This window comes from Orycteropus afer, unplaced genomic scaffold (assembly GCF_000298275.1).
Source record: "Orycteropus afer afer isolate SDZICR_OR568_19922 unplaced genomic scaffold, OryAfe1.0 scaffold00072, whole genome shotgun sequence".
Classification (NCBI taxonomy): Eukaryota; Metazoa; Chordata; class Mammalia; order Tubulidentata; family Orycteropodidae; genus Orycteropus; species Orycteropus afer.
The window spans coordinates 3326910-3352552 of NW_006921659.1; the positions used below are offsets into that span (position 1 = coordinate 3326910).

A 25643-nucleotide genomic window follows, 5' to 3' on the forward strand; every position below is an offset into this window, starting at 1 on the left:
TCCCAGTCACTGCTCGCCAAAGTAGTAGGTGGAACAATGTTTTGTATAGTATGTTATGCCAATTGAGCTTGATGTCCCCTGCAATGCTGTTGGAGATCTTGCTGAGTGTATGACGATTTTATACTACTAATTTGATGACACCATGGCATTCTGACCTACAAACATGTAAGAATACATGATAGGTATTTTTGGCAACAGCAGAAACTACTGAAAGGATTCATAATTAACTAAGGAATTTGAAATGAAATCATTAAACTTTCAGCTTTTCTTTTAACACCAAGTGCATAGCATATAGCTGTGCCTCCCACCATACTCCTGAATTTCTATTTATCATGGTGCTTAGCATTCAACTCCAGCCATGAGTTTTACTCCAGCCCAAGGACAGTGATGTTGATAGTGTCACTGACCTGTGACAGCTGTCCTGATGTAGCTCTGGAAAAAACAAAACTAAACCAGTTACTGTCCAGTTGATTCCAATGCATAGTAGCTCTGGGGGAGAAGCAATAGTACCCTACCATTTCATACCTACTCTGTCCAGTCCAGAGATGGCTAATGCTTGGCCATCTAATGCTGTAAAATAATAATAATAAGTTATTAAAGCTGAGCAATGATAATTACCCAGTCTACATCATCATCAATGTAAAGATGTGGGACCACACATTCCAATTCCATATACACCTTAGGCTGCCTTTTGAGGATATTTTCCCTTTCCTGGCTTCTCTTAAGGTTTAGGTTAATGCAATTTCATCTGTATAAAAATGTGGAAGAAAACCCAGTGAGATTTTCCCTGCCAGAATACCAGACAAGATCTCCACCTTAGGAATTCTTAAGCATTGAATTGTGTCCCCAAAAAATATGTGTTGGTATCCTAATGCTGTAGCTGTGGATGTAATCCCATTTGGGAATAAATTTTCTTGTTGTGTTAATGAGGCCATAGCAATGTAAGGTTTCACTCAACTCAACTAAGTGCCATCAAGTCGGTTCTGACTCATAGCAACCACTCCTTGGGTTTCAGAGGCTGTATCTCTATGGAAGTAGATTGCCCAGTCTGCCTTCCGAGGAGTGGCTGGTGAGTTTGAACTGCCAGCCTTCTGATTAGCAGTCAAATGCCTTAGACACTACGCCACCAGAGCTGGAATTGACTCCATGGCAATGGGTTTGTTTGTTTTTAAAACTGTCATAAACCTGTTGTCGTTGAGTCAATTCCAACTCATGGTGACCCTATAGGACAGAGTAGAACTTTCCCACAGAGTTTTCAAGGCTGTAATCTTTACAGAAGGAGGCTGCCACATCTTTCTCTTATGGAGCAGCTGGTGGGTTCAAACTCCCAACCTTTAGGTTAGCAGCTGAGTGCTTAACCACCAAAGCTCTTTAACTGTCCTAAACTGAAAGCCAGTTAAGAAAGAGTAAATTGATTGCATGTAGGTATAATTTGTGCTTTCTGCAATTACTTAATATTAATATTTTATTATTAATAATACTTAATTATTACTTATTCTGTAGGAAGGATTTTTTAAAGTGGGAAAGCGGAAGGATTTATTGAGTATCAATACCCAATGAGACAGAGAATCAATTCTCTAGAATGTCTGTCTCCTTGAGCAAGGGGATACGTATGATCATATAGGGAAATGGGAAGGAGTCAAAGATCTCTGGACTGCCAAGAATGTCTTTGTTCTCCTTTTACCATGATTACCTCGGTGTCCCCCTTCCCAGGGTCGTCTCACTTCATGGACTATGATCCTCAGCCAAAACCAGTTGTGGGAGAGGGTTGTGTAATGAAAAATTATAACCCTACCAATATATAATTGAAAACAACAAACCTAAAGAACCCAGCATCCATGAAAATGAAAGAGAGGGGAAAATAGCAAGTTAATCACTATGCTGCTATGCTGGCTGTCACTGCCGTCGAGTCGGATTCAACTCATAGCGACCCCTCCTTGGGTTTCCGAGGCAGTATCACTACGGAAGTAGATTGCACAACCTTCCTTCCAAGGAGTGGCTGGTGGGTTTGAACCGCCAGCCTTCTGGTTAGCAGTCAAATGCCTTAGGTACTATGCCACCAGAGCTTCTTAGTCACTATGATTAAGGTCCATTTTGATCATACCTGTTAGTCTGTTGAAGTTCTGCAGTTGTCAGCGAGGGACCCCGTCAGCCTTCCACTTCAGCCTTCTACAGCCTCCCCTGTTTCTGAGGTTCACCAGCATGGGAAAGATTTTTTTTTGTTTTACAATTTTTTTAATGTATTTAGGGAAAATACTGTATAAATTAAAACTAACTTTCAAATTTAATTATGTATATACTGCAGCTAAATGAAGGAGAGACAATGAAGCCGGTTGAAAGTTCAGAGAATCCAAGTTATCCTGTAATCCATCGTCAGTATATTTATTTTTTATCAAGTAAGGAAAGTAAAGAAAAATTTATGAAGAACCCAATCAAATATATCTGCCAGCCCAAACCTAAGCCCACTATACCCATTAGGATTGCCATTGTGGGGCCTCCAAAATCTGGGAAGACTACAGGTGAGGATGTGCTTGCCTTTGTTTTCCTTAAGCATAAACTATTATGCTTTGACTGCTATATATCAGTGAAAACTCTTGCCACTTCCCCAGGAAACCAACCATCAAAATAGACTCAAAAAGAGAAAACCTAAATAAACTATAATATTGAAAAAAAAAAAAGCATTAAAAAGTATAACCCCACTCCTAAACATCCCAGATCAAATGGTTTGAGAGGAAACTAGCTTCGAAGTTTAAAAGAATTAAAAAATAAAAGAAGAGATCATTTCTGTGTTTTTGTAAGCTTTTCCAGTGTAGTGAGTGAAAAAGATAGTAGCTTCCCAATTTACTTTGTTTATTTTTTATTAAGAAATATAGTCCCTGTGATCAAAAAAGTATAAGAGAATACAAGTTCATTTTTAAATTAACATAGCCCTGATACCAAAATCTAATGAAGGTAGTACAAGAAATTAAAAATAAATATACTTATAAATACAGAATCAAATAGCTAAATAAAATATTAGAAAATTGACTGTAATATATTAAAAGATATTTTCCTAATACATTATATTAAAATAATTTATTAATATAACCTATTATGTTAATAAATTAAAGGATAAAAACAATTATTAATCATTGCTGGAAAAGGCATTTGATAAACTATAATCCTATAATGTTTTAATGTAAGTTTAGATTGTGTTATTTAAAAAAAAAAAAAAAGGGCAAGTAGTCTAACAATAGGTTGGTTATAGTTTTCCAAGATGGCGTGAGAACAATGTGAACAGTAGTTGTTCATATAATGAGAATTTAAGAGAAAGGACAAATACACAAGATATTTCAAAGTTTAAAAAAAATAAAATAAGTTTTAAGCACTGACTGACTAGAAAATGAAGAGAAGAAATAATGTAAAAGATTAATTTGTAACCAGGAATAATGAGAGTTTTGTGTTCCAGCTCTTTATATGAAAAGTTTGTTTTGTCTATTTAAAATGTTTACATAACAAAAGGGCATTTAATACTTGTATTCTAAATGCTCACAAAAATAAAAAAAACTCAGTGCCATGGAGTTGGATCCAACTCATAGCGACCCCTCCTTGGGTTTCTGAGGTGTTATTTCCCAAGGAAAGTAGAACATTCACATTTAAAATAAAATCCCACATCCAGAGCAGAAGGTGAACATAGATAGAGACAAGGCAACCTGATTTCTCATTCTTTGTAGAAATAAAAGGTTATTTAAATAATGATAAGATGTCACATTTTAAAAGCTTAATTATTTTTAAAACTTTGAAAATACAGGTTTGATCCCAGAGTTTGTGGCAAAGCTGAGGTTAAGGGCTTGGCAGCTTTCGTGGAGGACCCCTTTGGGTGGCTCTGACTGTGGTCCCAGATCAGTTAGTCTGCATTCTCCATGGGACAAGATGGGCTTTCCCAGGTGTTTCCCAGGCAACCCACTATTGCCCCCAGGAAGTGCTCAGTAACCATGCACAGCAGAGCATGACCACATTTAAAAGTTACTAGCCACCATTGCTTTGGGTCTCACTTAGGAAAAGCAGAAACCAATATGAGTCTGGTTTCAATCAGTGGCACTGCCTTAGTTATCTAGTGCTGCTATAACAGAAATACCACAAGTGGGTGACATTAACAAACAGAGAAATTTATTTTCTCTCAGTTTAGGAGGGTAGGAGTCCAAATTCAGGGTGCTGGCTCTAGGGAAGGCTTTTTTTTTCTGTCGGCTCTAGAGGCAGGTCTCCTCTAAGTTTCTGCTCCTGGGCAGGCTTCATGTGCCTTGGCATGTTTCTTCCCCCAGCTCTACTTCTTTTGCTTTCTTGTTCAATCTCTTTTATATCTCAAAAGAGATTGACTCAAAATAAACCCTACATTAATCCTGCCTTATTTACATAACAAAGACAAACCGTTCTCAAATGGGATTATATCCACAGGCATATTATTATTGTTAGGTGCTGTTGAGTCAGATCCAACTCATAGTGACCCTATGTACAACAGAGTGAAACACTGCCCAGTTGTGTGCCATCCTCACAATCTTTGCTATACCTGAGCCCATTGTTACAGTCACTATGTCAGTCCAAATTTGAGTGTCTTCCAACCTGAGGGGCTCACCTTCTGGCACTATATCAGACAATATTTCAGGGCTATTCATGAAGTCTTCCAGCAATACAGCAGACAGTGTTTCATTGCTATTCATAAGGCTTTCAGTGGCCAGTTGAGAAGTGAATGGCCCCTTCCTTCTTTCAAGTCTGTCTTAGTCTGGAAATTCTAAATCTGTCCACCATGGATGACCCTGCTGGTATTTGAATACCAGTGGCATACCCTCCAGCCTCACTGCAACAAGCAAGCCACCACAGTACAACATACTGACACATGAGTGGTCGATCCACAGGCATAGAGGTTAGGATTTACAACACATATTTTTGGGGGACATAATTCAATTCATAACATTCCACTCTTTGGCTCCAAAAATTTCATATCTTTGTCACAAGCAAAGCACATTCACCCCTTAACATTATTGCAAAACTCTTAAATCAACTCGAATTCCAAAATCTCATCTTCTGAAACATCTAAATCAAGTATGGGTGAGACTTTAGGCATATTTCATCCTGGGACAAAATTCCTCTTCATCTGTGAAATCTAGAATACAAATCTTCTGCTTCCAAAGGACAATGGTAGAACAAGTACAAGCTATACATTTCCATTGTTGAAGAGACAACAGGTACCAAGTAAATCCAAAATCCAGCAAAACAATTTACATTAGTTTTCAAAGCTTGAAAATAATCACATGTTCTCTAAAACCATCTAGGCAATGTCCCTGCCCTCCAGACTCTGGGTGTTGGCCATGCTCTCTGGATTCTGGGTGGAGGCCCTTCAACCCTAGACATTAGCTCCACCTTCAGGCCCACTGGGATGGCAACTCTGCTCCCTTGGCTTAGAGCAGCCCCATTCTCCTAGTCTATCTGAGTGGCAACCTCACCCCCTTGGCCTCAGCAGGCCCCATTCCTCTGCTTCTTGGCCATGGCAGCCCCACTCCCTCAGCTTTGGGCAGTAGCCCCATTCTTTTGGCCAAACTGAATGGCAACCCCTCAATCTGGAATTGAGTTAGTGAAGATCTGATTCTTTGAAACCTAGGAGGCCATGGCACTACCCTTTGATAGCCCAGAGACCATGGCTCCACCCTTTGAGACTGATGCTCATAGCTATGGTCATAGCTCTACTTCCTGTGCTACTTCCAACAATTCTGATGATCTCCAAGCTGCTCCAGGGGTGATTCTTTTCTTTTCTTGGAGGACACAGATGTACATCCTTTGGCCTATTTCCTGCCTACAGAACTCAAAGAGGCAGACATCATTTTCTTCTTTTGGTCTTTCTCTGTCCCCTTCAGACCAAGCTGATTGGTATTCTGCTGTGGTAGTTGGTTAGATCCATCAGTCACAGACTTAATCTGTTTAACAAAAAATTACGTAGGCATATCCTTAGTGAACCTTCTAGGACATATATCTTTACACTAGAATTTTCTAAACCTTTAAGTTCTGTTTTAATTTTGCACTTCATTTTTAAGTTCATCCGATTCTTCTCACATGTTACTATAAGTGGCATAGAGAAACCATACACGCCTTTAAGATCTTGCTTAGAAATCTCATCCAGTTATCCAAGTTCATCACTTACAAGTTCTACCTTCCATCAAACATTTTAATATGATTCAGGCAATTTCTTTGCCACTGCATAAGAAACATTCCCTTTCCTCCATTATCCAAAAATATGTTCATTATTTTCTTTTAAAACCTCACCAGAAGCACATTAAAATCCAGATTTCGAGAACATTCTCTTGCTGGTGCCATATGTATTCCCTAAGATAACAGAGACATTCTCTGTAGCTCTCCTCACTTCCCTTTGAGCCCTCATGAGAATTACCTTTGACATCCACAATTCTACTAGAAGTCTCTTCAAGGCAATCTGTTGTTGTGAGGTTCTGCTGAGTCAGTTTCAACTCATAGCAACCCTATATACAACAGAATGGTCCTATGCCATCCTTAAAATCATCATCATGCTTTGCTCATCATCACAGCTACTGTATCAACCCATCTCATTAAGGGTCTTCCCTCTTTTTGCTGACCTTCTATTTTTCTACCATGATATTCTTCTCCAGGGACTGATCCCTTCTGAGAACATGACCAAAGTGTGAGAGATAGAGTCTGGCCATTCTCATTTTAGGGAGCATTCTGGCTGTACTTTGTAAGGAGCATACCAGCTGTACTTGCTCCAACACATACTTATTCATTCTTCTTGCAGCCCATGGTACATTCAACATTCTTCAGCGACACACAATTCAAATGCATCACTTTTTCTGTGCCTTCCTTTCTCATTATCCAGCTCTCACATGCATATGAGGGCACCGAAAATACCATGGCTTGGGTCAAGCACACCCTAGTCTTCAACGTGATATATTTGCTCTTAAACACTTTAAGAAGTCTCTTGCAGCATATTTGCCCAATGCAATAATACATCATTTGATTTTTGACCACCACTTCCACAGGTGTTGATTGTGTACCCAAGTAAAATGAAACCTTTGACAACTTCAATCTTTTCTCCATTTATCATGATGTTGCTTAGTGGTCCACTAGTGAAGATTTTTGTTTTCTTGGGAGCTCTGGTGGTGTAGTGCCTAAGGCATTTGACTGCTAACCAGAAGGCTGACAGTTCAAACCTACCAGCCACTCCTTGGAAGGAAGACTGGGCAATCTACTTCCATAGAGATACCACCTCAGAAACCCAAGGATGTGTCGCTATGAGTTGAATCAGCTTGACAGCAATGAGTTGGTGTTTGCTTTTACATTGAGGAAGTCTATAGTTTACTGAAGGCTATAGTTTTTTATCTTCATCAGTGTGTGCTTCAAGTCTTCTTCACTTTCAGAAAGCAAGATTGTGTCATCTGCATATTGCAGGTTGTTAATGAGTCTTCCTCTAATCCTAATGCCATATCTTCATGTAGTCCAGCTTCTGAGATTATTTCCTCAACATACAGATTGAATGAGTATGATGAAAGATACAACCCTGACACACAGCTTTCCTGATTTTAAACCATGCAGTACCCCATTGTTCTGTCCAAACTACTATCTTCTGGTCTAAGTACAGGTTTCTCATGAGTACAATTAAGTGTTCTGGAATTCCCATTCTTCAAAATGTTGTCCATAATTTGTTATGATTCACACAATTGAATGCCTTTGCATAGTCAATAATACACAGGGAAACATCTTCCTGGTATTCTTTGCTTTCAGCCAAGATCCATCTGACACCAGCAATGATATCCTTCTTTCCATGTCCTCTTCTGAATCTAGCTTGAATTTCTGAGAGCTTCCTGTTGATGTACTGCTACAACCATTTTTGAACTATTTCCAGCAAAATTTTACCTATGAGTGATAGTAATTATATTGTTCTATATATGCACATTTCTTTGGAATGGGCACAAATATGGATCTCTTCTACTCAGTTGGCCAGGTAGTTGTCTTCCAAATTTCTTTGAATAGACAAGTGAGCAACTTCAGTGCTACAATGGTTTGTTGAAACATCTCAATGAATATTCTATCAATTCCTGGAGCCTTGTTTTTCACCAATTCTTTCAATGCAACTTGGATCCTCCTTTAATACCATCAGTTCTTGATCATATGCTACCTCCTGAAATGGCTGAACATCAACCAATTCTTTTCAGTGCAGTGACTCTATGTTTTCTTTCCATCTACTTTTGATGCTTCCTACGTTATTCAGTATTTTGCCTATAGAATCCTTCAACATTGCAACTTGAGGTTTGGATTTTTTTTTCTTCAGTTCTTTCAGCTTGAGAAATTCTAACTATGTTCTTCCCCTTTGATTTTTCCAACTCTGGTTCTTTGTATGTCATTATAATACTTATATTGTCCTTTCAAGCTACTCTTTGAAATCTTCTGTTCAGCCTTTTTAGTTCACCATTTCTTCCATTTGCTTTAGCTACTGTCCTTTTAGGAGAACATTTCAGAGTCTGTTTTGATATCCATTTTGGTCTTCTCTTCCTTTCCTATCTTTTTAATGGCGTTTTTGTTTTTTTGTTTTTTTCATGTTTGTTGTCCTTGATGTCATCCCACAACTCATCTGTTCTTTGGTGACTGGTGTTCAGTGCATCAAATCTATTCTCCAAATGGTCTCTGAATTCAGGTGGGACATACTCAAGGCCATCTTTTGGCTCTCGTAGACTTGTTTTAATTTTCTTCAGCTTCAACTTAAACTTGCATATGAGCAACTGATGACGGTCTGTTCCACAGTCAACCCATTGCCTTGTTCTGACTGATGACATTGAGTTTCTCCATCATCTCTTTCCACAGATGTAGTTGATTTGATTCCTGTGTTTTCCATCTGGCAAGTTCCATGTGTTACAGTCACCGTTTGTGGTGCTGAAAAAAAGGTTATTTGCAATGAATAAGTCATCAATCATGCAAAATTCTATTATGCAATCTCCAGAGTCATTTCTATCACCCAAAGCCTATTTTCCAATTACTGATGCTTCTTCTTTGTTTCCAACTTTTGCATTCTGTTCTGGTTACCTAGTGCTAGTGCCGCTCTGACAAGAAATATACCACAAATGCGATGCCTTAAACAAACAGGAGTTTATTCTTACAATTTGGAGGCTTTAAGTCCAAGTTCAAAGTGCCAGGCTCTAGGGGCTGGGTGAAAGCCCCTCAGCTTTGGGGTACAGCTCTGCCTCCTGCTCCCGGTCCACTAGAGCTAGAGGCATTTCTTCACTCAGACAGCTACTAGCTGCTGAGGCTGAGAAGCCCCAAGGTTGACAAGTAAAATGGCACAGTCCCGATGTTACCTAACCACATACAGGCCATTAATATAAGTCCATTGTAAGTCCCAAGGTCGGCAGAGCATAGCAGGCTGCTGAGCAATGACACGGCTACATGCAGGGTCCAAGCATGCCATAGGCTCAAGACCATTCTCAAAACTTCTCCTTATATACAGGAAGCAGACCACATACCCAAAGGCAGCTACTCAGCTGCTCACAGTAGATTCCACCATGAAGTTGATTACCAGTCTCATCATGGGGAATACTACATCCAGCTGCCCAGCCACTCAACCAGGCCTAGCCAAGTTGACACACAAACATAACCACCACACATTCCAATCACCAATACTTATCGCGACATCTTGATTTCATGTTTGGTCAACTTTAGACTGCACATGTTGATAAATATCTTTAATTTCTTCATCTTTGGCTTTAGTGGTTGGTACATAAATTTGAGTAATAGTCATATTAACTGGCTGTCCTTGTAATCATATATATATTATCCTATCATTGACAGTATTGTACTTCAGGATAGATCTGAAAATGTTCTCTTTGATGATGAATGTGATGCCATACCTCTTTAATTTTTCATTCCTTGTAAACCATATGATTGTCTGATTCAATATGGTCAATACCATTCCATTTCACCTCATTAATGCCTAGTATATCAAGCTTTGTGTTCCATTTCATTTTTTGATAACTTCCGGTTTTCCTAGATTCATACTCTGTACAATCCACATTCCAAGTATTAATGGATTTTTCAGCTATTTCTTCTCATTTTGAGTCATAGCACATCAGTAAATAAAGTTCTAAAAGCTTTATTCCTTCTACATCATTAAGGTCAACTCTACTTTGAGGAGGTAGATCTTTCCCAGTCATAGTTTGAGTGCCTTCCAACCTGAGGGCCTCATCTTCCAGCGCTATATCAGACAAGCTTTCACTTTATTCTGAAGGTTTTCAGTGGCCAGTATTTTTCAAAATGGACCTGGCCGTGTCCTTTTTCCTGATCTGTCTTAGTCTGGAAGCTCTGCTGAAACTTGTCCACCATGGGTGACCTTGCTGGTGTTATTTGAAATACTGGTGGCATAGCTTTCAGCATCACAGCAACATGCATGCAACCACAGTATGACAAGTCAGTTCTGACTCATAGCAACTCTACCAAAACACTGTGTGGTCTTGAGCCATCCTCACAATCATTGCTATATTTGAGTTCGTTGCTGTAGCACTGCATCAGTCCTCTTTTTCTCTGACCCTCTGCTTTGTAAGCACGATGTCCTTCTCTGGGATTTGTCCCTCCTGATAGCATGTCTAATGTACATGAGATGAGGTCTTGTCCTCCTCGCTTCTATGGAGCATTCTGGCTATTCTTCCAGGACAGGTTTGTTCATTCTCTGGCAGTCCATGGTGTATTCAATATTCTTTGCCAACACCATAATTCAAATGCATCAATTCTTCTTCAGTCTTCCTTATTCTTTGTCCACTTTTCACATGCATATAAGGCAATTGGAAACACCATGACTTGAGTCAGGTGCACTTTAGTCCTCAGTGTACCATCTTTTAACATGATAAAGAGATATTTTGCAGCAGATTTGCCCAGTACAACACGTAGTTTGATTTCTTGACTACTGTCTTCTTGGGTGTTGATTGTGGACCCAAGTGAAATGAAATCCTTGACAATGTCAATGTTTTCTTCATTTATCATGATATCACTTATTTGTCCAATTGTGAAGACTTTTGTTTATGTTGAGATGTAATCCATACTGAAGTCTGTAATCTTTGGTCTTTATCAGTATATGCATCTTAAGCAAGCAAAGTTGTGTCATCTGTATGTTTTTAATGAATCTCCCTCCAGTCCTGATGCCACATTATTCTGCTTCATATAGTCCAGCTTCTTGGATTATTTATACAACATACAGATTGAATAAGTATGGTGAAGGGATACAACCCTCACAACCCATCTTTCTTAATTTTAAACTACTCAATATCCCCTTGTACTGTTTGGACAACTGCCTCCTGGTCTGTGTACAGGTTCTACAAGAGCACAAGATTCAGTGTTCTGGAATTCCCATTCTTCACGATGCCATCCATAATTCCATAATTCAACACACAGTTGAATGTTTTTGCATAGTCAATAAAATGTAGGTAAACATCTCTTTGGTATTCTCTGCTTTCAGCCAAGATCCAATACATATTTTGAGGGTACATAATTCAGTCCATAGCAGGAACCATCTGTGTGACCTTGGACAAATCATTCCATTTTAGTGGGCTTCAATTCAGCTATAAAATAGGAATTCCAATATCTAGTTCAGCCTTCTGATGGAATAGTTGAAAATACCAAATAAGTTTACAGAAGAAAATTGGCGTTATCACTGGTAAATCTCTATAAACATATTAAAACCAAAAAACAAACTCACTGCTGTCGAGTCGGATCCAACTCATAGCAACCCCTCCTTGGGTTTCTGATGTGGTATCACTACGGAAGTAGTATGCCATTAAAACTTTTAGAAATTATCTCTTAGAGGATTAACTTGAACCTAACCATATAAATCCATTACCCATCTGTCACTTTGTCATACTGTGGTGGCTTATGTGTTTCTGTGATGCTGGAAGCTATGCTACCAGTATTTCAAATACCAGCAGGGTCACTCATGGTGAACTGGTTTTAACAGAGCTTCTAGACTAAGACTAGGAAGAAAGGCCTATTAATCTACTCCAAAAATTAACCGATGAAAACCCTATGGGTCACAACAGAATATTGTCTGATAGATGGCACCCAAAAGAAACTTAAACCCACTGCAGATGAGTCGATTCCAACTCATAGTGACCCTCATTGGGTTTCCAAGGCAGTAAGTCTTTACGGAAGTAGATTGCCCCCATCTTCCTTCCACAGAGCGGCTGGTGGGTTTGAACTGCCAACCTTCTGGTTAGTAGTCAAATGCCTTAGGCATTGTGCCACCTGAGCTCCTTGGTAGACGGCACAGAACCAGACAATGTTTTGTTCTACGGGATCACCACGAGTCAGTGACAACTCGACAGCAGCTAGCAACAATTGGATAGAGTATGCTAACCTGATTGCAGAACTGTGTATGCAAATGGTCAGACAAGTATATCCAGTGAAACAGGAACATTACATGGTTATCTTGAACATAATACCAAACAGTAATAGCACAGATAGGATACCTTGCAATAATCTTAAAAATATTGCTACTTTATGCAGAAGAAAACACTTAAATGATGATTTAGTTTCGAGAAAAAAAAAATAGAGTTGGCCTATGAAACAACTCCATCAACCATGTACCTGAAGTAGTAATAATGACTGACTTTGACAGCAAAAATTCAGTAAAATGTGGCAATTTTAATTTTCAGAATTTCTTTGAGCAGTGTGAAATTAGCTTACTATTGCTCCCATTAACTAGAGTTTGAAACAAAGGTTAAATGATGAATTTGTGAAATGAAATATTTTCAAAATGTTAATGTTTTTCAGTTGCCAAAAAAATTGCAAGCGAATATGGCTTAAAGCACATTTCAATAGGAGATGCTTTGCGCTATATATTAAACAACCAGCCGGGAACAGAGCTGGCACTTATGTTAAATTGGCATCTTTATAAAGGATTGGCAGCACCTGATGAACTAGCTATTCAAGCCTTAGAAATATCTCTGATGGATAGTGTATGCAATACTGCAGGGTAAGTGAGCAGGGTGGGTCAGGGGAGGGAGGAGTTCAATCTTTCAAGAAATTTCTCACTAAACAAAATTTTGGAAACCATGCAGTTTTGGGAATTTCATGCCAATATTTTAAAATCAAAGATCACTTTATGTATGTGCAGGTCAGTTCCATGCCCTTAAACAATAGAACAGAGTTTTTTGCCCTTGAAGGAACTCAGAGACAAGCTGCCTAGTAGCTTGTCCATTTTTCTCTGAATATGGATAAAAAACAAAACCAGGAAAATGTGTATTTAAGCACCTCCACAATTGGGTAGGAAATGGAGAGGTGAGAGGGGAAAGGTGAAGGCTATTTTAAGAAGCTTGGCTGTTAAATGTCTGTTGTCATGGCCGACTTCTAAGTGCCCAACATCACTCCTCTTGAGCAAGACCTCGCAAGATAGCTCAGGCCAGCTACCACCTGCACCATCCACCCAGATCATGGCAGCCTCTTGCCCCACTATGTAGTGAAAGTGCAGTTTCACCAATGGCTGGCTTCTTTTTTGTGGTCATCAACTGTCACAAGTATCACCAGGCAAGAAGCAGACACCTGCCTAATCTTTATGTATGCCCCCAAATTCCTGCAGACAGCTCTCAGGTTCTCCCAAGAACCCTCTGACAATCTACTCTGGCAGCAGTACAAGGGGCAGCGGGAATACTTTTTTGTTAGAGGCTCGCTTGAGGCTCCCTTTCTTGGCTGTTGGAGGAATCGCTCCTTTCCTCTATAAGAAGGAAAAGGGAAACACCACCTTTATGAAGCTGCCCCAAAGAACATTTCCTCAAGTGAATCCCCAGGCATCACATATAGACTGAGCTGGGTGACGGTCCCTGGTCTGGTGTGAGGTCCTCTTAGTTCTGTGTCAGCACCATCACTCAATGTCCTTAGCTTTGCAGCCTTGGCTGAACGCTGAGACAATAGGAAAAGCCTCATTAAACATCTCTTTATTGAGTCACCAGTAACCAACCAGTTACTCTTGAGTTGAGAACCTGTACATATTGTGACCCTCATGTGTGTCAGAGTAGAACTGTGCTCCATAAAGTTTTCAGTGGCTGATTTTTTGGCAGTAATTGTCAGGCCTGTCTTCCAAGGCACCACTGGGTAGACTCAAGCCACCAACCTTTCCGTTAGCAGCCAATTGCTTTAAGTGTTTGTACCACCCAGGGACTCTGTATTCAGACACAGAGGGTTTCTAACACCCAAAATGAGTATCCTGGAGGAGGACTGAGGCTTAGCCATCAACTGAGCTCTTGGGAGCTCTGGTGGCATAGTGCCTAAGGCATTTGCCTGCTACCCAGAAGACTGGCAGTTCAAACCCACCAGCCACTCCTCAGAAGGAAGACTGGGCAATCTACTTCTGTAGAGATATCGCCTCAGAAACCCAGGGAAGGGTCACTATGAGTTGGAATCGACTCAATGGCATTGAATTTGGTTTTGAGTTTTGTACAGATTAGCACATGGAGTATAGACATGCACTGACACGTGTGGTCTGGTCTGACTTGAGAGTAAAGGAATGTCGTAGAAGAGTTGTGAATGTGGACAGGGGGAAGAAGAGGGATGGAATCAGAACTGGGATGAGGCCCTAATGGACCTGGTCTTGTAAACTAAATTTATAAATGAAAGGACCATGAATGTTTGGAGAAAGAAGAGAAAGAAAAGTTTAATACGCTCCTTTGGTTGGATTTTCTTATCTTGAAAATTTGAAATTGAAATTTTCTTGCCTTGAAAAAAGTGAATAAAAAAAATTAAAAACAAAAAAACTGATCCCATAAACAATTGTTTATAATCCCATAAACAAAGGAAGCAGAGGCAGGGATCCAGGTAAGGCAGGTTCCCAGGCCACACCCCTTCCAAGCGGCAGGAAAGCAGAGAAGAGGCTGGGGGGGGGGGACCCAGACAGAGTGAGATAGCAGAGGCAGGGATCCAGGTAAGGGCAAGGACCCAGGCCACAGCCCTCCCAAGCAGCAGGAAAGAGGCAGGGATCTATGTAAGGGGAAGGTGGGGAGGATGGAGAGGTTTTGAACAGCTAAGGGAGACAAACTTGTCTGTCAGTTTGTCTTGTGGTGGCATGTTGCTGTGAAGCTTGAGGCTGTGCCACTGGTGTCTCAAACCCAGTAGGGTTGCACATGGTACACAGGTTTTAACAGCTTACAGGATGAGACCATCAACTTCTCAAAGAATTGGCCAGGGAAAACCTTATGAACAGCAGAGGAACACTGTCTGATACATTACTGTACAACTTTATGAATAGCCCAGAAATATTGTCCAATACAGTTCAGGAAGATAAGCCACTTAGGTCAGAAGACCTTCAAAATAGGACCAGGAAAGGGTTGCATCATCAGAGTAGAACCAGCCTTAATGATATATATAAGGTAAAGCTTTTGAGACCTCCATTTGCTGATGTGGCAGGACTCAAATTGAGGAGAAACAGCTGGAAGATGGAGGAATAGTCAGACAAGCGACACAGACCCTCTTAAACAAAGAAAAGAAAAACCAGTTAACAGAGATACAGAAGATAATCCTGGAGCCCTAAGCTTTGAAAGGAACTATACAGAAGTGGATTAGGCACCAACTAGTGGAAAAACCTGAACAAAAACAGTGAGTACAGAGATGGTCAAAGCTGCGGACTGTCAGCAACTCTGACGGGACCAACAGACTGAATATTTCCAAGTGGTGTTGGGACCTGAGAATTGACCAAAAGAACAGCCCTGGTCACCAAGAGCTCAGGGACAACTTCACTAGTGGCCTATGACTAGGAAGGGAAACAGCAAGGAGAGAGACAACCCGAGCTGTTGACTTTACCATCCAGAGGGTGCAGCCATTTTGATTATTTACACATGGAAGCCATTTTGGATATTTAAAGTGACTGAGGGCACAGCCATTTTGAATGTTTACAAGCGGTGGCCATTTTGGATATTTAAAATGACCAAGGGTGCAGCCCTTTTAAATCTTTACAAGTGGCAACCATTTTGTATTTTAAAGTGATAGCATTCTCATTGAGATTCCAAGGACCTAAGAATAAGCTCTGTTTGCCAAGGTCGGCAGGGACATACAAGAGGCTGACAATGGGAAAGGAGACAGGTGGTAAGTGTATAAGTACTTCAACTAGTTAATAGAGGAACACAGCACAGTACCCTGCTTGCGTAGATAACATACAAAGAAAATGAAAGTCATGGGCAAGTCACTCCAACATACAATCACCAATTAAATATAAACACAAAAATTCACAATGCCTTAGAGACAACAGAGCATCACAGTTCACACAAAGAAGCAAGATAAAGCAGGAAAAACAAGGGACCAAGATACAGACCCAAAACACATCCCTGAGGAAGACGCAGAATTAGAACTCCCTGATAAGGAATTCAAAAGAATTTTATTTAGGTACCTTCAACGAATTGAGAGACAGATCAAGGAAAACATAGATAAAACTCTAGAAGAATTTCAGAAGAAAATAGAAGAACAAAATGACAAAATAAATGAAAATTTAAAAATGATTCAAAATCTACAGATAGAAATCCAGAAGATTAATACTAAATTGTCAGAATTAGATAAGACATTGAAAGGGCAAAGGAGTAGAACTGATGCAATGGAAGACAGAATTAATGAGATTGAAGACAAATACCTGAATACTTCTTTGGAAAGGGATCAATCGAAAAAAAGATCAAAACAAAATGAAGAAAGTATAAGGTTCATGTGGGATACCATCAAAAGGAATAACCTACATGTCACTGGAATTCCAGAACAGGAAAAGAAAAATAAAACCACTGAGAAAATTGTCCAAGATTTGTTGGAAGAGAACTTTCCTGATAAGATGAAAGATGAGAATATATCCATTCAGGAGGTCCAACGAACCCCAAACAGGATAGACCCCAAAAGAAAATCACCAAGACACATCATCATCAAACTCACCAAAACCAAAGACAAATAAAGAATCCTGAAAGCAGCATGGGAAAAATGAAAAGTTACCTACAAGGGGCAACCAATAAGACTAAGCTTGGATTTCTCAGCAGAAACCATGCAGGCAAGAAGACACTGGGATGGTATATATAAAACCCTGAAAGAGAAAAATTTCCAACCAAGAATATGTATCCAGCAAAACTGTCCCTCAAATATGATGGTGAAATTAGGACATTTCCAGATAAGCAGAAATTAAGGGAATTTGTTAAAAACAGACCAACCTTACAAGAGATGCTAAAGGGAGTCCTTTGGACAGAGAAGCAACAGCCAACAACAACTGACCATTAACACACATGATGACATAATCCAGAAACCAACCCAGCTATGGAAGTAAATAAGCCTACAAGATTGTAAACAGGGAACCAGAGACATCAACTGACAAATGAGGACAACTACAAACCAAAAAGGGGAAAAAAACTGTGTTGTTACAGAACTTCTAGATGGTAGAGATGTCAGGACAACTACAAGATAGAACAGACTGTTCTAAACTTGGAAAGAAAACTATAAATCACAGGGTAACCTCAAAGAAAAATGATAAACCTTCACATCAAAATAAAAAAGAGGACCAGCACAAATATTTAGCAAATATTAAAACAATAGCAACAAAGGAAATGATAACACGATTCATAAACAAAACAAGCTCAGCACAGAAAATTATATGGAACAAAGAAATTGACACCGTGAGAAAGTACATAACAAATATGACAGCAACAAATTCATATTTGCCAATAATTACATATCTGGCAAGGGACTTATCTCTAAGATTTATAGAAAAGTCTAACGCCTCAACACCAAAGGAATTAACAATCCAATTGAAAAATGGGCAGAAGATATGAATAGAAACTTCACCAAGGAGGATATTCAAGTGGCCAGCTAATACATGAAGAGATGCTCACAATCACTGGCCATCAGAGACATGCAAATCAAAACAACAATGAGATACCATCTCACCCCAGCACTGATGGCAAGGTTCAACAAGACAGAAAATAACAAATGCTGGCAGGAATGTGGAGAGATTGGGATTGTCATACACTGCTGGTGGGACTGTGAAGTGATACAACCACTATGGAAAGCAATATGACAATTCCTTACAAAGCTGGAATTGGAAATACGATTTGACCCAGCAACCCCATTACTAGGTATATATCCTAGAGAGGTGAGAGCCAGGACAGGAACAGATATATGCACACTCACGTTCATCGTAGCACTATTTACAATAGCAAAAAGATGGAAACAACCTACGTGCCCATCAGCGGAAGAGTGGTTGACCAAACTATGGTACATATATATAATAGAATGCTATGCAGGACTAAAGAATAATGTAGAGTCTGTAAAACACTGATGAATGAACTTGCATGAACCTGGAGGACATTATGCTGAGTGAAATAAGTCCATCACAGAAGGACAAATATTGTATTAGTTCATTATTGTAAAAAGTCAAGGAAAGGTTTATCTATGGAAGGAAATTTTCTTTGTAGGTAACCAGGGGTAGGAGGGGAGGGGAGGGAACAATGTTAGTAGGTAGAGAAAGGTATTGATTTGGGTGAAGAGAAGGGCAATGTACCAAATGTGAGCGATCAACACCATGGCGTTGAGGAAGAGGAAGACAGAGAGAGGTACATGGGAGGTGCAGACAACAAAGATGAACCCTTTTTCACAAAAGGTACTACGTTGTCAGTGAAGGCAAACATGGATATACGGGTGGACAGATGGGTAGACAGGTTGAACTATTAGGTATGTCTCTTTAGGGGGTAGTATGCCCATGACCATATATAGGGTTGGCAGACAGTGTTTCTACAAGTGTATTTGTATGTTCTATAAGAATTCCCAGGTAAATAGTAGAGCTGACAAGGGGCAAGTTTGTAGTCACTTCTTGGCCACAGCCAGCTATCAAGAGGGAATGAGTTGTTGGACTTGTGGACTCAGGACCATAGTCACAGGGGACATTAAGCTCAACTGGCTTAACATACTACACAAAAACATTGTTCCACTTTCTACTTTGGCGAGTAGCGACTGGGATCTTAAAAGCTTGCAAGTGGCCATCTAGATGCAATGATGGCTCTCTTCTCATCCAGAACAAAGAAGAATGAAGAAAACCAAAGACACATAAAAACAGTTAGTCCAAGGGACTGGTACACCATGCAGTCCTCAGCCTGTACTACTATAAGACCAAAAGAACTAGATGGTGCCTGGCAACCACTGTCAACCACTCAGAGGGATCCTACAGAGATCCTGGATAGGTTGGGAGAAAAATGTGGAACAAAACTCAAAGTCATTAAATAAAAAAAAAGGACCAGGTTTGTTGGTTTGATAGAGCCATATGGAACCACTGAGACTATAGCCCCTAGATGCCCTTCAAGTCTGGAATTAAAACCACTCCTATGGCTTCCAGCCAAACAGAAGAGAGGCATATTAGCCGAACATGTACATTAGGTAGATAAACTCCTTGGAGAAATCAATCATGGGAGAATAGAAGGGCTGTGTATGCACAGGGAGACAGCTCAGGGGGCAGGAGTGCATGGGAGGGAAGGACACAGGAAAGAGGTAACTATGGGGAGGAAATGGGAAGGGAGCTGTTGCATTGTGGGAAATTGTAGTCGGTGTCATGAGTGTATGTGAGCTGCTGTATGGAAAGTGAATTTGCTCTGTAAACTTTCACCCAAATCACAATAAAAATTTTTTTAAATAATAATAACTCTATGGGTTTACTAAAAACTGAGGCTCTGAGAAGACAAATCAGGTTTCAAATCTAGATCTATCTGCCTTTAAAGCCTGTATCCTTTCCACTGTTTCACGCTTGGAATAATAACACCAGTTGAATAACAGAGTGTTCAAGGCATAATGGGTTTTAGCTCTCAAATTATACGAAAACCTAGCTCTATGATCTAAGGATTTGAATTCAGAGTTCTCTCCCATCTCCACTTTCTGAGCAGGGTCTGTATGTATGCTGCCTACCTCCTGATTCTTGGGCTAACTGTAGTTAAGGATATAGAGATTAAGAAGGTGAAATGCAACACTGAATCGAGTTACATAAGGAAAGGCATGGGGCTACTTAGAAAGAGACTGGTTTTTGAACACAGAAGGAAAGATAAGACATTAATCTGTAATTTTTATTTTCATGTTTCTCCTTGTTAGTGTTGTCATCGACGGATACCCTGTAACTAAACATCAAATGAATCTCTTGGAAGCCAGGACAGTCATCCCCATGATCATCTTTGAGCTGAGTGTACCTTCCAAGGAGATTTTCAAGAGATTGTTCCTGGAAAAAAAAGAGCAACTGAGGTTAAAAAAAAAAAGACAAAGAAATGAACTTTAATCATTTAATAATAAAAGGTATGTTTTTAACAATGTTTTCCATTTGTTCCCTTTTTCTCTATTAGTTTTCCTTACCCATTGCACAATAGTGCACAGATTACAGCTGTCAAGAACTCAAAGCACCGAAAAAATATCAGTGAGATTAGACATTATTATCAAGAACAACATCAGAACTGGTATGTGATTGATGGATTTCATAGCAAATGGTGGGTATGGAATGAAGTCACTAAGAAGATCCAAATGGTGAATAAATGTATCCAGACATACTTGGAAAGAATAAAATCAGGTAAGAAATAGAAATAAAATACAAATTTAAAGTCTGTACATGCTTGACTCATGGCACCATAATTCATTCAATTTGAACATCTGTTCCCACAATCATAATCAGTATTTTCATTGTCTCCAAAAACCAAAGAAGTTGCTGTTGATTCTGACTCATGGTGGCCCTGTGTGTGTCATAGGGTTTTCAATGGCTGATTTTTCAGAATTAGATCACCAGGTCTTTCTTCTGAGGCACCTCTGGGTCGAACCTCCAATTTTTGGTAAGCAACTGATCATGTTAACTGTACCAGCCAGGGACTCCATTTTAAATACAGACCACTATCCAATGTGAGCATATTTATTTGTTCTAATTCCTGACTGCTACTTAACAAGTTACCATTTATTGAATGCCTATGTGAACCTAGCATATAAAAATTATACACGGTTTCTTCCTAGAAGAGCTTATAGTGTTTGGAATCCCATATAAGAAGCTATTTTACAGAACGCTTGGGGTAGTTTACATGGGGGCAGTGGTCTGTGGAATGACACATGGCAAAATTTTGTTTAGGAATCAGAATTAAAATTATTACAATTTGCATACATTGTAGTGTGATATGAATGTTGAGCCTATAGAAAAATTAAACTTGAGCACTGAAATGTCTTTCCATCTATATTTGAAATCTGTGAAGGAAAATGTTTTATTATATACTCCTATTAAATAATAATAGAAATTCTTGACTTCAAAAGAAACAAAATGGAAGAAGAGTTATCTACATCTGACATCTGTAAAAAAAAAAAAAAAGAGTGATGACTTCAAAGAAGTTATCTGTAAAAGGTCTCACAGACATTTGTTTGGTAACTTTATTTAACTCTGGAAACTACCGAGAAGATACAATATGGAATGAGGAAGCAGTGTGAATAAGAAAATGTACTATGAAGAATTCAGTGAAGACTCTGATAATGATTGCATCTTCGTATTCCTATATGTAAAAAACTATGTATTTATGCAAATGTATAGGAAAAAGGCTGAAAAGGATCCAAACCCAACGGCTCTTACCTCTCAGGAAGGGTGTTAAATTGAGAGGGCAGGGATATAAATAGAAATTTTCACTTTTTAATTTTATTGTTTGGAATTTTACCATGTGTATGGATTGGTGTAGTGCTTGTATAAATGAAGTATTTTAATTTTTTAAAGTCACTGTTTTCTACCAAAAAGAAAATATGTATTCTGTATATAACCAACAATAGTTGATTTGTTAATAATAGGAAAAGCTGCCTGCATTGACAAGTTATGTATCACACCACAAGAGCTGATTTCTCACCTGGGAGAATGTGGGCAGTTCTGCCCTGTCAGCCTGGCGGAATCCTACGAATTGATTGACTGCTCTACAACCAAGTCCTTGGAATTTGCAGCAGAGTTCAGAGGGCATTATTATAAAATGAATTCTCAGGAAAAACTGAATGTAAGTTTGTTCCTAACTCCAAATATTTATTAGGGGAAGAAATGTCTTATCTTGGCATTCATCAAATAGGATCAGTAGCCCCATTATCAGAACCTGAGACTCCAGGACCAATGAGGCAACTCAGAAATTGTTCATGAGACTGCATCCCAGGACATATTCTTGGTACAAAGCAGAGTCCAGGGTCAGTGATGAGAAGCAGACCCATCAGTAAGCCCCTGACGGAAAATGAGAATCTGGGCTCAGCCTGTAGGTGGGCGTCCTGGGGATCAGCTCTAAGTGGTGCAGAGGGAAGTCAAAGGCAGAAGAAATGAAGCAAGAGGTGATGTATGTCTCTTGTGCCTTTAAAAATTCTCTATTACTGGAATTCCCGTGTGCCTTATATTTTTGTTTAAATGAAACAGAATACAGATTTGCTCTGATATTATCTATAATTTGATGATTAAAAAAAAAGTTGGCAGCTTGAAAATAATGAGAGCTAAACAGATGCCTCTGGACATTTTACTATTTTATTTTCCTCTGAAGGATTAGATTTTTTTTTTTAGGGGAGGGTCCCTTCATTAAGGGAGCATTTATTTCTTCCTGCTTATTCAAATGATAATCACAGAATTTTAAAACTGGAAGTGACATTAAAACTCTTGTATCTGGTCTACCCTTCCATTTTACAGAGAGTTAACAGAGCTAGAGAAGGTAACTCACCTGCCAAGGGTATCCAACTACTTAATATACTGCAGGACAGGAAGATAGGCCAGATAGTATTCTCCAGTGCTTGGCACATAGTAGGAGCTCAACAACTATTTTTTGCATGAATGCATGAATCAATGAGATTAGGAGAGAACTTAGATGTGAGCACTGGCGAGAAACTTCCAACAAGGGAAGAAGTTATTTTAGTGCAGAGAGCATCTCTCAGGTGGTTTGAAGGGCAGGACCTTGCTACTGAAAAAGGGGAGAGTGGCTGGAGATTCTCAGTGGATGTCTGATTGGCATTGGATTCCTACTTTTAAAGGTCTTCCTACTATAATTGTTTTTTGTATAGAAATTCTTGGAGAACCCAGAACTGTATGTGCCTCCATTAGCACCTTATCCACTCCCATCTGCTGACATGATCCCCAAAAGGCTGACACTGTCAGAGCTGAAGTGTCGGTTCCCTAAGTGTGCCGAGCTCCAAGGATACTGTCCAGTGACCTACCAGGATGGAAAACAAAGGTAAGTCCTCACCCTTGGGGAAATACAGAATGATATGTCCACTGAGAATAAATGGTGGTTCATGTAGCAATCTTGATAAAATCTTGATTTTTTAAAAAATCCCTATTGTTTAATTAAAAACTATTTTATTTCTTCACCAAATTGCATAGGTAGAAAAAAAATGTTTTTGACATCTTTATTTCTGCAGTGTTACATATAACACATTGATATTTTGTGTGTCTTTCAGATATGAAGCCCTAATACCTGGTAACATTAACTATGCTTTAGAATATCGTGATCGTATATATATTTGTGAGACTGAAGAAAAACTCCAGAAATTCTTCAGGTGAGACCATTCAGTAAGTCAAATATTTTTTATTGAGTATCTTCTATGTTCCATGCACTATGCTGGGAGCTGGAAAGATATCTCCATATCTATACCTATAGAAGGAGCTCTGGTGGCATAGTACTTAAGGCACTTGACTGCTATGCTAACCAGAAGGCTGGTGGTTCAAACCCACCAGCCACTCCTCGGAAGGAAGGTTGGGTGATCTACTTCCATAGAGATACTGCCTCGGAAACCCAAGGAGGGGTCTATGAGTCAGAAATGACTCCACAGAAGTGAGTTTGGTTTGACCCAGAGGGAGGAAAGGAGAGAAGTCAAAGATGAATTCTAGCTCTCTGGCGTGGGTCACAGAAGTGGATTATGGTGTCATCCCTGAGTCAGGGCACACTGGAAGAGAAGCTGTTTTGCAGTAAAAGGGAATCATTAGGTTTGAGGCATGTTGCATTTGAAGTGTCTATGGTAGGAAGTTGAATATACATTTCTGGCATTCATCAAACAGGTCACTCCTAAAGATAGATATGTTTGAGCTCACCAAAAGAGTCATATGAAAAAGCAGAGGGCTTAGGGCCAAACCTTGAGGAACACCAACAAATAAACCTCAGAAGAGGGGCCTCCAGGGAGATTGAAAAAGAAGGATCCACAGAGAGGTGAAAGGAGAGCCAAGATGGGGAAGTTCCAGGGAGGCTCCCATGGGAGAGAGATTGTCCCAGGAGGGTGTGGCCAGTGGGTTAAATGGTGCTTAGAATCAAGCAAGACAAGGGTTGAACAGTCTGTCAGATATAGGTTGTGCGAGTCATTGGTGATCTTGGCAAGAATGGTTTCAGTAGAGTGGGTGAGTGGAAGCCAATTGCAGGGCACTGAGGAGATGAGAGGTGAGGAAATTAAGAACTTGCCTGTAATTCAGATGTTACAAACAAAGATGCTATAGTGGCCAGGTTAAAGTTCATGAGGCAAGCAGATTAGATGCAAATAGTAGTAAGTAGTGGAGCTGCTACAAACTGGCGGGCACATACCCCTACTAACAGGGACAACAGCTACTCATTTGTTGCCAAACATTTGTTTTTCACAAGATATTGGAAACTCAAATTTCTTTTTAAAAAAATTTTTAAGCATTCATAACTGATTTAATTTTTAAAAAATACTATATGGGTTAAATCACATCTCCAAATGGAATTTGCACAGTAGTTTCCAATTTCTGGTGAAGCTTATGGTTTGAAGAAGTTTAACTGTTTAGAAAAAAAAAGAAGAAGAAGACATTACCTACTGGTAGGGATTCAGAATGCAAGGAGTGAGGATTCTTTTTTCTTTTTCTTTTCTTTTTTTAACTGGAATGATGTGAGCATGTTTAACTACAGATGCATGGGAAGGATCCAAATAGAGAAGGAAATGCCAAAAATGAGAGGGAGAGGAGATAAAAGGGGAAGGGAAAATAAGTGAGCAGGGTTAGGGATTTCGGTGAAATTGGTGGCCATGAATGTCTAGGTGCCTCAGTCTTCCCACTTGTATTATTTTCTCCAGTGGAGAACTTTGTTTTTTAATTGTCTTTTTAATATCGATATACTTATGTACACATAAATAAGTATATTTGTGACCATGCATCTAATGAACTTTGTCTTCTCAGGTCACCACTGAAATATTGGGATCAGAAACTTCCATACAAACTTCCCCCATTAAAGGAACCGATATTTCTTACTAGTCTTCCTTTGCCTGGATACCTGGAACAGGTTCAGTTGCATTATTTTTATGTGTATATATTAGAAATGTACACTGTCTCTTCCTTACCAATTATTTGTATTTCAATAACAAGGAAAGTCAAAGCAGAGTATTCTGATTTTAAGCTGCAAATTTCACTCTATTTTGTTTCCCTAGCTTCTGTTTCCTTAGCTACTTCCCACATATGTGTTGATGGATTGTAATGGCCTTGATGGCAGTGGGTTTTGCACTACATAAGAGTAGATCATCATTAAATAACTTCATATGGATGTATAATTTAGTTCTTATTTTTTAAAATTCTGGTCTCTATAGAACTTTTTCAGGAGCTCTGGTACCATAGTGGCTAAGACACTTGCCTGCTAACCAGACGGCTGGCAGTTCAA

The 25643-nt window shown here is 39.4% G+C and overlaps 1 protein-coding gene across 1 annotated transcript in view; it reads left to right on the forward strand.

The window, feature by feature from the left end:
- Window positions 1-25643, forward strand: part of AK9 (adenylate kinase 9) — a 178447-nt gene that overhangs the window by 149267 nt on the left and 3537 nt on the right. Inside the window, exons 29-36 of the mRNA XM_007940858.2 lie at window positions 2306-2519; window positions 12808-13009; window positions 20116-20262; window positions 20361-20581; window positions 21823-22019; window positions 23053-23222; window positions 23449-23547; window positions 25169-25271. Coding sequence (XP_007939049.1) covers window positions 2306-2519; window positions 12808-13009; window positions 20116-20262; window positions 20361-20581; window positions 21823-22019; window positions 23053-23222; window positions 23449-23547; window positions 25169-25271 — 1353 coding nt within the window. The remainder of the gene's footprint in view (window positions 1-2305; window positions 2520-12807; window positions 13010-20115; window positions 20263-20360; window positions 20582-21822; window positions 22020-23052; window positions 23223-23448; window positions 23548-25168; window positions 25272-25643) is intronic.